At 41.6% G+C, this 17,253-nt stretch overlaps 1 protein-coding gene across 1 annotated transcript in view; it reads right to left on the bottom strand.

Annotated features, from left to right (window-relative positions):
* Positions 1 to 18: 18 nt before the first annotated feature.
* Positions 19 to 17,253, bottom strand: part of fam50a (family with sequence similarity 50 member A) — a 17,815-nt gene continuing 580 nt past the window's right edge. Inside the window, exons 2-13 of the mRNA XM_083769986.1 lie at positions 14,773 to 14,857; positions 14,068 to 14,167; positions 11,986 to 12,152; positions 9,958 to 10,034; positions 9,326 to 9,392; positions 8,454 to 8,515; positions 5,995 to 6,071; positions 5,205 to 5,259; positions 4,526 to 4,574; positions 3,542 to 3,612; positions 3,086 to 3,196; positions 19 to 240 (exon numbers count right to left, since the gene is read on the bottom strand). Coding sequence (XP_083626112.1) covers positions 232 to 240; positions 3,086 to 3,196; positions 3,542 to 3,612; positions 4,526 to 4,574; positions 5,205 to 5,259; positions 5,995 to 6,071; positions 8,454 to 8,515; positions 9,326 to 9,392; positions 9,958 to 10,034; positions 11,986 to 12,152; positions 14,068 to 14,167; positions 14,773 to 14,857 — 930 coding nt within the window. The 3' untranslated portion in view covers positions 19 to 231. The remainder of the gene's footprint in view (positions 241 to 3,085; positions 3,197 to 3,541; positions 3,613 to 4,525; positions 4,575 to 5,204; positions 5,260 to 5,994; positions 6,072 to 8,453; positions 8,516 to 9,325; positions 9,393 to 9,957; positions 10,035 to 11,985; positions 12,153 to 14,067; positions 14,168 to 14,772; positions 14,858 to 17,253) is intronic.

Raw genomic sequence — 17,253 nt, 5'->3', positions numbered from 1 at the left:
AAAATGACAAAAGATTGATTTATTTTTCTTAGGCAATACGGCCATTTTTATTCAACGGATATCGTAGCTATATACATATACAAGCAAGTGTTTTCGGGGGAAAAATTGTGTTATGTCAAAAGTTGATTAAAACTCATAGGAATCCCTTTACAATAATGCTGTCATGAAATAAAACAAATACAAAGGGTTTGCGCCACTAATGGCAGGGGGGGGGTGGAGACACCCGACGTTTCACCGGATCTGAAATGACAAATCGGTCACAGACGGAAATAGTTAGTTCTGAAGCGGTGTCTATAACATCTGTGTTCATAAGATTATTACAACTATGACGGAAGTGATGTCCATATGGCCCGCGCTCTCGTTTGTCTGACTGTGCCTAAATGACATGATCAATTCATTCTTAGACATTTCTTTTTTGAAAATTCTGAATTGCCACATATTCGGGTGCATGTGTTTGGTTAAACGTTAGACCTACGAACAGTCCTACAGTCATGAGTAAGAGACACACCCTCCCCAAATCCTAAACACACGTGGAAGTAAGTAAGTAAGTAGCCTTGCCGAAGCCATGAGGCCCATAGGGGCAGGAGCCTATCTCCTGTTTCTGTAGCGTGAGGCAGCTTGATGTACAAGTACACCCCCTGGACATGACGCTAGTATGTCACAGGGACTTACACCCCAATCCAAACCTTGATGCTGAGTGTCAAGCAGGGAGGCACTGGGTCCCATTTTTACAGTCTTTGGTATGTGACCCGGCCGGGGATCGAACCCCCGACCTCCCAGTCTCAGGGCGGACACTCTAACCACAAGGCCACTGAGCTGATAAACACACGTGGAAGCCACGGGTGAAATTACATACCTTTCCAGACTTTCACATACTTGTAGGAAGTAGGAAAGGAGTTATAATGTTAAAACATGATCTGCCTTTCTTTTTTTTTTTACGAGATTTACAAAACGTTCCCAAATAATTCCATCAAAGAAACCCAGTCATTTTAGGAGCATGCCCATGCAGGAAAAGCTGGCAGTATTGTAATTTAGGTCAATGAACACTTTTTTTTCTGCACAAAACAATCAAAGCTTTTATGCAGGCCTAAATCATGTAGCAGTAGCCTTTGTATCCAAACCAAATGGTAACGGTGATGTACAAACTTAGATGTTTCATACGTGAACGTGTGCAATGATATAGTCAACGGACCAGCGTGTTCATGTGTTTGGGCCCAATCCATCCCAGAATGCACTCTGTTCCTATACCCGGAAGGAGGAGTGAAATTGCCTCATGCGCTTTTTGAGCAAACTTAATGCAAGTGGATGAGGAGGAGAGATCCGGTGCCGTCTCTATTCATATATACTCTTAAAGGACAACTTTAGTTTTTTTCAACCAAGGTTCATGTTTTAGGTCGTTATTAGAGAAAGTAAAGGATAAGCGTTTTTCATTTGCTGCTTTCTTTCGTTTTAGGGATTTTAGCTGTTTTTGACAGGGGGGGGGGGGGGGGGGGGGGGGACATTCGAGCATGGGGCAAAATGTGTAGGTACTTTTTTACAAAATGTTATAGCGATTTCCTTTTTTATTATTTACTATAGTCTTACTAGACCCCAAGAAATTTCATCTGGCCACAAAAGATCACGAGATCTACTGAATGTGTCAAACTGACATATTGAGCCTATAATGACACACAGTGTGGCTTCCCCCCAGTAGGCCTCCTTCACATTCAGTAGATCCTGCGATCTTCTGTGGCCAGATGTAATTTCCTGGGGTCTATTAGGACTATAATAAATAATGCAGTGATGATGCAGTAATGGTCACTTCACTCACTGTCACCTGGAGACCCCCCCCCCCAATCCAAATATGTGTGGGCCCCCCTAGGAGTCCCGACCTTAACCCATTCTGAACGGGAACCCATTTTGGTGTCAGCATCATGTTATGCTTTAGCTATTGAAAAATAGCAGATCTACAAGCTCATAGCGCGCCACCGAGTGGCGCGCTACGAGCTTGTAGGTCTGCTATTTATTTATTTTTATCGAAGAACGACTGACATTTTTTTAATCTGATCTCAGGTCAGAATGGGTTGATCAGACCAGTGTGTGTCCAGTGGAAACCTCGTATGAATCTGATCTCAGGTCAGAATGGGTTAAGAGTATATATGAATAGAGACGGCACCCGGAGGAAACCCTGAGGGCGAAATGGACATAGCCGAATTTGTCATTGCAGCTCGAGCCCGTTGACTATCATTGAAGCGCGTTCATGTTATTGGGCCCAATCCATCCCAGAATGCACTCTGTTCCTGTTCTGAACCAGGTAGGACCAGGTAGTGACCTGCCTACTTTGAACCGGGTAGAACCAAAGGACCGTCTAAAAGAGGACGAGACGCGAAGACCGTACGGGCGACGCCATGTTGCTCACATGGCAGTGTTGCCAACTCGTGACAAGAAATAAGCCAACCCACCTCCAAAAAACAAGCCAAAACAAACCCAACAATATGACCATATAATCCCAATAAAAAAAGATTTGATGCATTTGTCATTATAAATACTATGCATGTCTATGATAATTCATGTTTTAAGTAACTTATTATACTAATAATTAGCCTATAAAGAAAAGAAAAGGATCTCTGGGGAAAAAAAGGAAGCCAAAAGTCGCGGGAAATAAGCAGACTTGGCAACCCTGCTCCATGGAAGGCAGGGAAACATGCGCTGTTGAGACCGAGGAAGCTGAACCAAGGACTGTCTAAAGAGGACGGGACGCGGAGACCGTAAGGGCGCCGCCATGTTGCTCACATGGTGCTCCATGGAAGGAAAGAAACATGCGCAGTGGGCTTTATGCAGCCATCACTTCCTCGTTCAGCTTCCTTGGTCTCAACTGCGCATGTTTCTTTCCTTCCATGGAGCACCATGTGAGCAACATGGCGGCGCCCTTACGGTCTTCGCGTCCCGTCCTCTTTAGACAGCTCCTTGGGTAGAACCAGGTAGTGACCTGCCTACTTTGAACCAGGTAGAACCGGGTAGAGACCTGCCTACTTTGAACCAGGTAGAACCGGGTAGAACCAGGTAAGTGACCTGCCTACTTTGCCTAATGGGAAGGGGCGCTCACCGTATATTTGTCCCATTTCTTCTCTGGGTCATATGGCTCCCAGCGACTCGCGGGGAAGATGTGCTTGTTCTTCTCGTACCAGCTCCTCAGCACCACTTTGCCTGCATGAGACTATAGGAACATAATGAAGATGAACACACAGACAACAAAAAGCATTACAGATGGCTTCTGGAATTGGATTAGTTTAATGGTGTAAATCAATAACTTTTGGGTTGTTTTTCCTCACTGTGATGCAGCAGACTGCCGTTGCGGGCGTACCCATCGTAAAATACTTGGTGCATGCATAGTCCCATTTAAAAATCCTTTCAAATGTTTCGATTTCTAGCAGTTGAGACTTTAAGTTGTTCAGAGAGAGGCCGCGACACTCGTCCAAGGTGAATTATACAATTTTGAAACTATTCAAAACCTGCTTATTACCGTTATAGTTATTAAATAAAATCATCTGATCAAACTCACCTCATCTTTCTCCACAGTGGCATCATTGACCAGTCGAATGTCATCGTGGACGTCAAAGCTGAAGAGAGGACCTGCCGAGAACAAGGATGTAGCGTTTGCATTCTATGCAACAATCAACACCACCACAACTCTTTTCACAAGTAAAGTGAAATACCGGTATATATTTAAATAGCATCTTAAATATTCCACCAGGGGGGCCTACAATAATAAATATCACACGTTTATTGTATTGATTATCTGTATTTATGAATTGGATATTCGATGGAGAGAACATTGATTTTGGTTTGCCATTTAACCCATTTTGGTGTTGGCATCATGTCGTGCTTTAGCTATTGAAAAATAGCAGATCTACAAGCTCGTAGCGCGCCACCGAGTGGCGCGCTACGAGCTTGTAGGTCTGCTATTTTTGAAAAGTCGAAGAGCGACAGACATAGAAGACATTTTTAGAATCTGATCTCAGTTCAGAATGAAAACTGTCAGGATGTAGAAGACATTTTTTTAATCTGATCTCAGGTCAGAATTGGGTTAAAATGGCACCGGTGAACGCGTGTCTGACTGTCATGTACACATTTCAAGAGGTCTGTTTGGGTACAGATAAGCTGTGGTGAGCATTTTACTTTTTGTACTAATTTTATGTTCGACATAAATTAATAGCCTATAGCTCTAGACTTTTGCAGATCATTATTTTCTTCTTGTTCTACATAAATTAATAGCCTAGCTCTAGATTTTGATAGATAATTCTAATTCTTCTCATTCTTATTATAAATGAACAAATTAATTGAATATATACATAATTGTTAACCCATTTTGACCCGAGATCAGATTCTAAAAATGTCTTCTACATCCTGACAGTTTTCAGAAAAAGCTATGTTTCTATGTCAGTGGTTCTTCGGTTTTTCAAAAATAGCAGACCTACAAGCTGTGCTACGAGCTTGGATATAGCACAGTTGCTCATTTTCATCCGCAGTCCTCACAACACCTTACCTGATTTGCCTCTGGCTTTTGTCACGATGAAGTCATAGAAGCTGTGATGCTGAAAGAGATGAAGCGTGACAGATCAGCGTCCCTGCCCAAAGGTCCTCTAGCTTCTCTTCACTGTGTAATTCAGTTCTATATACACAACCTGTGTGAGGCAGTGTTGTTTTCGTCGACTAAAACTAAGACGGAAAATGTTCGTCGACTACCTTTTTTCACTGACTAAAACTAAATAAAAACGAATCTATGATGACTAAAACCAAGACTAAATATACTGACAATTTCGTCAACAAATAAAAACTAGACTAAAATGTCAGGAAGGGACTAGTGGACAAGAGATCCAGTTTTATGCTGGGTTGCATGCTGAAAATAGCAGATCTACAATCTCACAACGCGTCGCAGCGCGACGCGTTGTGAGATTGTATATCTGCTATTTTCAGCATGCAACCAAAGTGTAAAATATGTCATTACAACGACATCAAGGCCTGTCAAAACACATTTTAGTCGACTAAATCAACTGTAGATTTAGTCGACTAAAATCGTATGACATTTAGTCGACCAAAACTAGACTAAACACTAGAACATTCCAGGTGACTAAAACTAAGTGGAAACTATTCAAGAGACTATGACTAAAACTAAAATGGAAAGTTGCTGCCAAAGGTTTTAGTGTGCATGTTCTGGGACTTACGTGTGGAATGATCAAGTCCTCTTTGATGTACATGAGCTGCTCTACTCCGGCCGCCCTATACGGAATGAGAACAACAAAAAAGAAACCTTGACAAAATAACCCATTTCTGACCCGAGATCAGATTCTAAAAAATGTCTTCTATACATCCTGACAGTTTTCTGAAAAAGCTATGTTTCCGTGTCAGTCGTTCTTTCGATTTTTTCAAAAATAGCAGACCTACAAGCTCGTAGCGCGCCACTCGGTGGCGCGCTACGAGCTTGTAGATCTGCTATTTTTCAATGGCTAAAGCATAACATTATGCTAACAACAAAATGGGATAAACATTCCCAGCAGAGCATCAAACCTGTCTGGCTATCAATGTACTGATAGGAATCTGTAGAGCAGTGTGCTTTTCAAACCTGGGGTTCGTGCTCCCTTGGGAACTCCTAATAATAATAATATTGTTTTAAAAATATTTAAAAATTGTGAAAATATCAGATCTCCAAGCTCAGGTGCCGCGATTGCTATTTTAGCTATTCATTAACTTAACCCATTTTAGACTGGGTAGCAAAATAGCAGATCTACAAGGTCATAGGTCTGCTATTTTTTGGAAAAATGGTAAAAATGCGCCACAGATCTTTGAATATATATTCTTTCAGAGAGCGAATGGTTTTTTTTCTCTTTTTCGACGTCAGGCCTAAATGGGTATAATAGAAGGGGGGGGGGGGGGGGGGGGGAATAATTGAAAATGAAAAAGGAAGGAACAAATGAATCATAAGACAACAGAACTATATTCTGTAGTAGTACTCACCTGAGCTCACTGAAGTCCTTCCGGAGAACCTCCAGCGCCCTCTGCAGGAAGTTCTGGATAGTGTTTCCCTTCCTCATCTGTACGCGTAAAGAGAGAAAAAAAAACGTGATTATTTGCATTTGTGCATTTCAGATTCCTCCATCCGTCTAGTGTTACGGCGGGGCTCCACCGGGCGTATCTTGTAGTGCGGTTTGGAAGCTTTTACACCGCCCCAGGTGGTCCGGTCAAGAACAACAAAGCCCTTTGAGGTTGAGGGTTTTACTGAAGAACGTAGAGTTGTACAGAAAGCATGTGTGTGTGGCTAACAAGGAGACGCACACGCCGCTGTGGTCTGTACAGAATGAGCAGAAAAGTGAGAAAACTAGGCTTGACAAACTCTAAAAGTGTGCTGTGCTGATTGCAGGGTGGATACAGGTGCTCACTAATTGAGAATACAGCAGTGATAGGCTAAGGTCAATTTGCCCCTCTGCCAGCCAAAAGTTCTTAATTGAGGAGGTCAGCATGACCTCGGCTCAGTACTTGAGTATATTTGAGCTGGCCTTTTTCACAGGGCGCGTGCGTCAAAAAACGAACCGGGGCAATTTGAATGCAGTTACGCAACGCAACGCGGGCAGTCACCCTTCATTGATTAAAAAGGGAACATTCAACATATGTAATTAGGAAGAAACCTGCGGTATTCTATAAGATATGGGAGAAGTTCTTGGACTTCATTAAGCGAGGTGATATTGAAGAGGCTTTGGATGTATAGTGCTTAATTGGAGTAGTCAGCTGTGGGGTGGGGGTAGGGAACTGTGACGGACATTGTGCATTTGTTTGTTTGACTGTATGTAATGTGTTTAATTTTCGTTTTATTTTTCGTTTTATTATTTATTTTTTTGTTCTGTATTTATTGTTGTCAAAACATTTCCTGATAAGATTTTGTTTGCATTTGTGCTGCCATGGGGATGTGGGGGGGGGGAAATATATGTCAATTGTTTTGAAATTACTTCTTTGTACTGTAAAGAAAATCAATAAACGTATGTTAAAAAAAGAAAAAAAAAAAAAGGGAACATTCCCTGGCGGTGACGGAGACGCTAACGCGCCCGGTGGAGCCCCAGTGTTAGTCTGTGGTTTGAGTAAAGCCAGTGTGCCCCCCCCCCCCCTTAAAGACACGCATGGCAAAATATAAAAACGGTAATGACGTCTTGATTCTAATAATGTATATTTTATCGAGTAGCTTTCAAAGTACAAGATTTAGCTCTCATCTCTGGGAATGCACTCAGGTTTTCCCTGCTCTTTTCTAAGAGCTACATTTGCAGGACATCTCCAGCCTGTTTCGTGTGACCCTTAAAACCTACATTACTGTATATTGATGTGAAGTGAAGTGATCATATTCTACATTAGGAGTCAAACAACTCATCCGATATAAGGTATTCAACGTTCGAACCCCTCACTCACCCCTGACGCACACGTGTGACCGTGCTCTTATGACTTAAGCCATTTATATTTAAGAATATATATATATACAAAGATGTGTGCCACATTTTCACGATTTTTCAAAAATAGCAGATCTACAAGCTCATAGCGCGCCACCGAGTGGCGCACTATGAGCTTGTAGATCTGCTATTTTTCAATAGCTAAATAATGCTTACTCCTCACAAACGGGCAGCAGTGTATGAATTATTTACATGAGGGAAATTAAGACAGGACAGTATGGTCTTAAAGGAGAATTCCATGCTAGAAGGATTTCTTACCTTTCTTTGTAAGTTGTTACGTCCCCACCAAAGAGGTCCAGGTGTTTTTTGTGTGCAAAAACTCCTTATTGGCTATTTCCCCTACCATAAGCCCTCAATGGATTGCATTGAATGGGGCGTTGTGCTAATTAGCTTATTTCCATCGAAATAAGTAGCAAAGTGTGCCGCTTGGGATATTATTTACATTATGAAGAGAGGATATATATAAAGAAATGAATGTTGAGCGATGGAAATAAGCGAATTAGCACAACACCCCCATAGCCTCATTAAATTCCCATTCAATGCAATTCATTGAGGGCTTATGGTAGGGGAAATAGCCAATAAGGAGGTTTTGCACAAAATAACACCTGGACCTCTTTGGTGGGGACGTAACAACTACAAAGAAAGGTAAGAAAGCATTCTAGCATGGAATTCTCCTTTAACCAGGTGATAACGGTAGAGAGAGACCGTTTGGTTTAATGAACCTTTAGACAAGCAAACTGTTCTATTGGGCTCTGAATAAAGGATTATTCTTCGCCAGTCCAATCCGTCTGGAGTACCGCGACATCCACGTAAAACAGCTTGGAAGCCAACAGCCGTCATGTCATCAATGCACTGCTAAGAAATGTACGTACGATTTTAGACATTTGGAAATCGTTGGAAATAATTGCTTCACGGCAATGTTTTACATATTTCTTTACATGATTCTGCACAGACATACACGCTAGTACCAGTGTTCTCTCTTACCTTGACAGTCTTACGGTGTCCAGATCCATCCCAGTAGCTGAACGTGATCTCAATCTCCTCGCCTGAGAGTAAACACAGATCACCACAACCATACAGTCATTGTTTTCGTTATTAATATCAGGTGCACGATATTGAAATGATGATCGATGTCCGATCTCCGATTATTTGCAGGGTGATATATCGACACCGATATATTACATTATATTAATATTGAACTTGAATTTTCGTTTTGCTGGTGAGAGTACCCCCACTTCCCACTAACAGCCGACGCTCCATTTCGACCTGGGAACGATTCCGCGAATGTCTTTCTAAATCCTGACTTTAAAATGGGGCTTTAAAACCCCATTTTGGTGTTATGTTATAATTTAGCTATTGAAAAATAGCAGATCTACAAGCTCATAGCGCGCCACGAGCTTGTAGGTCTGCTAAAAAAAACTGGAGGATTTAGAAGATTTTTTTTCTTCAATTTCGAGGTCAGGCCTAAATGGGTTAAGATTGGCGTTATGGATGTTCTTCTCCCATAGAACAGTACTCTCCCCCCCCCTTCTCCCCTCACTGTATAAGTTTATTTTCCCTTTTTACCTCCTCTATGAGGAAATCCTGTTCTGTTCTTTGACTATATAGAAGTGTCTATTTGTACGTATCTAAATGTTTTGATGAATTGAACATGGTGGACCCTGTTGTAAACAAGTGTAATGCTTAATTGGGTCGTCGTCCACTCACAGCTAACAGTCTTTGTATTGAGTTTGTGCTCGAAATGTACTGTAATTCTGCAAACTGTTTATACATATTTCAATCAATCAAAAACTCTAAGTCTACAGCTTGATTCATGTGCACGAATGTGGCCGAGCATGCGACCGCGTGGCACTCACTCTTGATCTTCTCCTGCTTGCGCTCCCACTCCTGCCTGAGCTCCTCTCGCAAGCGGTTCTCCTCCTCCTACAAAAACCCACAGAAACGCCTCAATTATATACCAGAGAACATTCTACAGTATATTTAACATGAACCCATTTTGACCTGAGATCAGTCGTTCTTCGATTTTTCAAAAACGGCAGACCTACAAGCTCATAGCGCGCCACTCGGTGGCGCGCTATGAGCATGTAGATCTGCTATTTTTCAATAGCTAAAGCATAACATAGTGCTAACACCAAAAGGGGTTCCCGCCCCAGAATGGGTTAAAAGTTAAAACACCGCCCAGGCCGTAGCGTAACGGTCTGGGCACCGGACTGGTGATCCAGTCGCAGTGTGCCGCGGGTTCGACTCCCGGACCCGACACGGCCTTTACTGCATGTCATCCCCCCATCTCTCTCCCGTTTCCTGTCAGCCTACTGTCTGTCCCTTCAAAAAAAAATCAATAAAAGGCGTAAGCCGCAAAAAAATATCTTAAAAAAAAAAAAAAAAAAAAAAGTTAAAACACCAAAAGTGCATATTCAAGGTAAAGAAAAAAATTTAAATATGGTAGGAAATGTTGGACAAGGGCCTGGACTCAAACTTCCATCCTCACCTCTCTGTCTCGGTCAGGCAGAAAGCTGGTGTCAACATCTGGGTTCTTTCCCAACTTCTTCTTCTTCATGGGTAGAACTGGAAGACAACGTTATAAAACATGTCAACCCACAATGGACAGACAAAGAAACCAAGACGTGTCGCCATGCAGATTATCAACAACAACACACACACACACACACACACACACACACTCACACACACAGCTGACATGTGTCGCCCCATTCAGTATTTAAGTCCGACGTCGTTTTGTAGTGCTACGTTACGTCCGGGTCCAAGTGGCACCAGCTCCCGTCCGCATCCCATTGTAAATAGAATATCTAAACGCGTGAATCTTTTTACAGTGACGTTATTTTTCAGAAAGGAAGCCATAGAGGGTTAAAATGGGTCTTAATGCTATTAATGTTTTGTACAAGTGTCCATGACAAAGAAAATATATGATGTGGAGACAATAAAGACTATTATTATCATTATTATTGAAGGTGGCAACAGTCCATTTGCTCGGTAAATTTCGGGGGCATATTTAGAATGTGTGCAGGCTTGAGTATGTTGAATCTAGTTTGCATTATGAGGATTTATTTGACACAATAAAATAAAATGGCGATAGTATTCCGTGTGGGGCAGACGGCCTGTCACAGCCAGATTTTGGAGAGCAGCGCAGCTTTGTTGTTGCGAGGAAAGCGGTAAACTGAGACTTTCGTGGTTGTTTTCGTCTCGGATTTAGTCCGACGGAGCGTCACAGTATAACTCTATGGGGACACAAAAGCGACACAAAAGTAGGACCCGGAAGTATCTCAGGAGGGGGCGCTCACGTCACAGCTAAAATACTGAAGTATCTCAGGAGGGGGCGCTCACGTCACAGCTAAAATACTGAAGTATCTCAGGAGGGGGCGCTCACGTCACAGCTAAAATACTGAAGTATCTCAGGAGGGGGCGCTCACGTCACAGCTAAAATACTGAATTGCGTAGGAGACAGAGTACATGAAATGACTAATATAGAGCACCAGTATGACCAATAGTACCAGTAGGGGGCACTGTTGTGCCGCTGTTGTGCCAGTGAACTGCACCACTCAGTTCACACGGGTGTGATTTTTTTTTTTTTGCATTGAAATCCCCATTTTAGGTCGCTTCATATAAGAAAGTGTGGCTGTGCGTCGTTAATGATGTCCATTCATATTTGATACAGCCAGTTTCTGGAGAAAATGGAATTAATGTGGCCCGCAAAAGCCTTGAAACTACATATGAAGACAAAAAAAACGGATGTGGGATTGGAACCCACAACCTCCCCACAAGTGGTGGGCAGGGACTTTACCAGTGTTTCTTTTTTTGTTCGAGCACCCGTTGAATTAACCCATTCTGACCGGGCACCCATTTTGGTGTCGGCATCATGTTATGCTTTAGCTATTTAAAAATAGCAGATCTACAAGCTCATATCGCGCCACCGAGTGGCGCGATACGAGCTTGTAGGTCTGCTATTTTTGAAAAATCGAAGACACCTTTAGAATCTGATCTCAGGTCAGAATGGATTCATAATGAAACTGTCAGGATGTAATAGACATTTCTAGAATCTGATCTCAGGTCAGAATGGGTTAACCCGGGATGTGTGTGCCCCTCCTGACCACTTTACCAGTTTCCCATTGGTTCAATATTTATAAAAGCCATACAGTAAATCTAATTAACTACTTCAACTTTCACTTTCAAAATGATTAAAAAAAAAAGAAAAAGGTATTGGGATAGATTTAAGTTTAAATATGGAGATAGGTTACCAGGTGAAGTATTTTTTTGTACACCACCATTGCACAGTCAAGTATAATACAGAGTTAGGTTGATAATCAATATAATCTAGCATACAAAACATACAAAAATTATCTATTCAAATTTCTTGCCGATCGATTGAAAATTGCTTCTCAATTATTCCATTAACCAAATGGGCAGTAAATCAATCATTACCGATAAACACCCGTTTCCATACATTTTCGTTTAAGTGCCTCGCCCTAGTCATTGTCAGACCAGTGACATGTACACTTACAATAATCCTCTCCCTCCTCATCTTCCTCCTCTTCCTCCTCCTCCTCCTCCTCCTCCTCTTCCTCCTCCTTGTCGTCCTCTCCGTCGTCGTCGGGGTTAAACGATAAACTGGCGATCTTCCTCTTCTGTTCCTCTTTCCTCTTCTTCTCCTTCTGTTTCTCCAGTTTCCTACACGGGGACACATCAGGACAGGTTTATATAAAGACGCCGACCAGTCCATGGAGAAACACAGACGACTGGAGAAGAAAGGCAGACTGTGCTGCCACACTTATCGAAAAAGCTGCGCACAGCCTAAAAACCGGGTTTTTAAGACAGCTGGTGGATGGTGGAAAAAAAAAAAAAGCTCCACTTCCGCGGACGACTTGCGCGGAGGAGAGCGCTTCCGGGGAAGCTGGCAAGTCGTCTGCTGAAGTGGAGCTTTTTTTTCCCACCATCCACCAGCTGTCTTAAAAACCCGGTTTGTAAGCTGCACGAAAAGCCGAAAACGTGCGTAGGTTTTTTTTTCAAGGAGCACTGGGAGTGCCCGGAACATGCTTCGAGAACCTCTGCAGTATAATTATGCACAGGTAAAGAGGCATGAACATAGATGTTTTAATAAAGAACTGGTGTTGTTGTACAGTAGTCATTTGTGGTTCAGCGTATAGGCCTGTCGTAGTACTGCCACAAAAAACCCCAAAGTAATCAATATACTATAATATTCACTCACTGTGTAGTACAGAATGGTATGGTGGTGAAAAGCCACTGAAAAAGGCTTTACTAGATGATGAGACAATTCTTCAAGCATTATTGAGAAGAATATAACGCTGGGATTAGTGGCCGTCCAATATGGGGCTTTTCGAGGCCGATATTAATTTCCGATATTTTGGAATCAATATCAACCAATTGTTCTTTCCAAACTGTATCTCTGACTGTACAGCTCCATCTCACTGAATTAGAATATTTTGTAAAAGTTCATTTTCTTCTGTAATATAATTCAAAAGGTGAAACTTTCATATTATTCTCCATTCATTGTGCATAAAGTGAGGTATTTAAAACCTTTTTTTGTTTTAATCTAGATGATTATGGTGTACAGCTCATGAAAATCAAGAAATCCTATCTCAATTAATTAGAATATTTTACGAGACCACTAAAACAATGATTTTTTTTAACCCATTTTGGGCGGGAACCCCTTTTGGTGTTAGCATTATGTTATGCTTTACAGCTTTAGCTATTGGAAAATAGCAGATCTATTTCAGATCTAGGTCTGCTATTTTTGAAAAATCGAAGAACGACTGACATAGAAACACAGCTTTTTCAGAAAACTGTCAGGATGTAGAAGACATTTTTTAGAATCTGATCTCAGGTCAAAATGGGAGAAATGTCGACCATCTGAAAAGTATACATTAATGTATGCAGTTAATACTTGGTCTGGGCTACTTTTGAACAAATCATTTCATCAATGGCGTGGTGGCATGGAGGTGATCAGCCTGTGGCACTGTTGATGTGTTATGGAAGCCCAGGTTTGCTTTGATAACAGCCGTAAATTAATTTGTATTGTCTCATGTCTCACACCTTCCTCTTGACAATGCAACCTAGATTCTCTGTGGGGTTCAGGTCAGGCCAGTTGGCTGGTCAGTTAAGCACAGTAATACCATGGTCAGTACACCAGTTACTAGTAGTTTTAACACAGTAATACCATGGACAGGTACACCAGTTACTAGTATTTTTTTTTTTTTTTTTTTGTGGTCTCGTAAAATATTCTAATTCATTGACATGGGATTTTTAGATTTTCATGAGCTGTACGCCATAATCATCAAGATTAAAACAAAAATATCACATTATGCACAATGAATTGAGAATATATGAAAGTTTCCCTTTTTTTTAAATTATATTACAGAAGAAAATGAACTTTTACAAAATATTCCGATTCAGTGAGATGGAGCTGTACGTGTCACAGTACGATTGGAAAACCAGTCGGATTGAAAAAGGTCGAAGAGCGACTGACATAGAAGACATTTTTAGAATCTGATCTCAGGTCAGAATGGAAAACTGTCAGGATGTAGAAGACATTTCTTTTAATCTGATCTCAGGTCAGTTAACTCACAGCATGAGCTCCTTGGATTGCTCCTTCTTGGCCAGCTGTTTCTCCCTCTCCTTCACCAGGGCTTCCTGTTTGGCCTTCATGTCGTTCAACGTCACCAGCCCTGAGGGAGGACAACGCACATATTTAATTGATTACTTCTAAAAGTCAATAGTTTAATGACAATTGATTAATGAATCAATCAAAAAAAATGAAACGTTTCATGCTCGTCGCGTGACACTGTCGTGCGACAAAGTATGAAATAAAGACACAAATCGATTCACTGTACTCGGTAGAATGACCGCTAAGAAGATATTAGATTTAGAAGGGAGTTCTAACCGCGCCACTAGCAGGCCAGTCTGTTATTATAACAGGGTGCAAGTAAAATGTGTAAGTTACATCTTCGTCAGGTCAAAACAATAGATCGTTGAAATTCTTTCATATGGTGTGGGAGTGTCCGAGTGTCCTCACATTTTGGAATTTGGTTGCTACTAACCTTTCGACTATTCTACAAGTTAAGGGATTGTTTGTTTTTGTGTTCCTTGTTTTTGCTGTTATATGTTGTTTTATATGCGTTTTGTTTTCTTTAAGTCATTCATGTTAACGTGTATTACTGTGTTTTTGTCTTAAAATAAAAAAACATTTGATAACAAAAAAATAGATCGTTGCAGCACTGTAACCTGCAGCGTTGCGTCCGGTGGCCCATGTGAAATCGGAGGCTATACTCACCAACAGTGCTGGATTTGAGTTCTGCCTCCACTGCGTCGTAGTGGGCTGAGAACTTCTTGTCGATGTTGGACTTGACCATGTTGTCCTGCAAGGAGAAGACAACCGAAATCAACGGCAAGTTAAGATGGGGCGAACACGTTGATGAACCGTTTGGCTACTTCATTGCTCAGCCTCGGATGAGATTATGATGAAGAGCACCGTTGAGAACAGATGTACTCGTAGGGACGGGACGATAATCACTATTATCATTTATCGTGATAAAAAAAAACTTGAAGTGTGAAGTTTCGTGGAAATATCCCTCAGTTAAAATTGTTGCCCCGTTCACCCGCATTATAGGCTAATGGGGGCTAATATTGTGGCGGCCATATTGGATTTCCAGAAAATAAATTGACCGGTGTGTCCATAGGTTGTGATTCTATTGGGTCATAGATATTTCTGGTGGACAACCTTTGATGTTATGGCAAATGCAGGTATCCAAAAAAGGGGTGGTTTGCCCACCTGGGTAATAGGATCTGACAGGAAAAGTAATGTCTCTTTTCTTTTTCATGTTTGCAGCAATTTTGACAATATGCAAGCTCAAGAATATATGTCCCTTCTGTGCCATGAATCTTAGCCAATGGATTAATATTGCTTGTGTTTGCCAAAACAGTCAACGATCATGGTAAAGCACTATTTCGGGTAGCCACCATCTTGTAAATATGCACAATGAGGCTCCAGACACACCCAATAATAAAGATAGGTATTCCATTGAGTCTCTCATGGTCAGAAACCATGAAATAGACACCAAGTTTGCATTTCTAGCTTATCTGGTTCAGAAGTTAGAGCCAAAACCTATTTATTTGGTGCTAATAATGTGGCGGCCATATTGTGGCGGCCATATTGGATTTCATGGAAATACAAAAAATGTTCGTATTCATATCATTGATCAACCTATTCACCCCCCATTATAAAGTAGGGGCTAATATTGGGGGCGGCCTAATTGGACTTTCGCAACAAAATAAAATATAGGTTGTGATCCTATGGGGTCATAGATATTATTTCTGGTGGACAACTTTGTATGTTCTGACGAATGCAGGTTGCCTAAAAAAAGGGGTGGTTTACCCCCTGGGTATATTGCAGGGCCAGAGGGGTTATAAGTTTACTTTGTAATTGCCCTGAATCTGATTGAGAAATCAATCATGACAGATTACAGTCTTGATCCAAAGGCTACGTTTGTACTGTCTGTGCAATTTGGCCCCACTCACTCAGTCAATTAACACACAATACGTGTCCTGTCCAGGAATCTAAAAACCGTAAGCGATACATCAATGTTAAGAAACGGTGCTTTAGTGTTTTTAACTTGATATCAACTAAATTATTCTACATTCTGGAGTAACAGTTGAGGGCACACGTGTACTGTAAACAAAAAATGTGGCTTTTATTTGTGATGGGACCCTAGCCCTGGACCAGGGCTAATGGGACCCTAGCCGCAATTTGCAACATAAAAATCCACCGTAGAGATGTTATGATCCTTTCTGTCAAGACATCCTCTGCAAGTGATTATTTTTCTAAGTGCTGGAGTTTGGAAGCACTCGTCGTACGTCACTGAACGGCCCTGCGTTCCACCCGTTTCGAATTTGCTCATAATGCAGGAGGCAGCAGCGCGACCCGTTAAATAAAACGAGTGCTTCCAAACTGCAACACTAACAGAAAGTAGCTCATAACATCTCTACGGTGGATTTTTATGAAAAACAAGCTCGGCAGATTGAAAGAGGATAATTCAAGCTTGTGCTACAGCTGCAATGTTGGTGAGTTTAACGTCGTTTAAGACAAGCAGATCGCAAACCAAAAAAGGTGAGTGGGGAGTCAATGGAGGGTATTGCAACTCTAGATTCATCCTAGCCCCTTTCGGGACCCTACGTAAAACTTTTATGATATTTTGTTGAGTTTTACGTTGGGTCCCTGCTCACTACTGTATTTTCGTATGGAAATTCCTATATGCGGAAATGGAGATTCTCTCTAAAATAGGACCCGCGGCATGTGACGCCATTATTTTCCTTGAGTTATTCTGAATTCGGTAACTTTAAGTAGCTATACATCCAGCTGCGAATATCTCCTGTGGCGCGGAAGCCGTTAAGTATTTTTAATCTTTGTTTGACCGATTTGGTCGCTTTATTTCTTCTTGTTTGTTTACCGTTTATTGTACCGCCTCCCGGTGTGCGGTTGGCTTGTGAGGCTACGTCCCTGCCTCTGATCTGCTGTGTCATAGCTATAGCGCCACTAGCTAGCCAGATAGGCGGTACAATGAGGTGTCAATAAACAAGGAAGGAAAAGAAGAATCCAAGCTTCCAAATCGGGCAAACATATATTAAAAATACTTAACGGCTTCCGCGCCACAGGAGATATTCGCAGCGGCATGTATGGGTACTTATACTTTACATATTCAGAAAGCCTCATACTGAAGAATATCGTCAAAGAGCGCGGAGAGGCGGTAAACATGAG

This window comes from Protomyctophum parallelum (assembly GCF_964188405.1).
Source record: "Protomyctophum parallelum genome assembly, chromosome: 7".
In the NCBI taxonomy this organism is placed as follows: Eukaryota; Metazoa; Chordata; class Actinopteri; order Myctophiformes; family Myctophidae; genus Protomyctophum; species Protomyctophum parallelum.
Note: the sequence above shows the minus strand (reverse complement) of the source record. Positions and strands in the feature narration are given on the sequence as shown.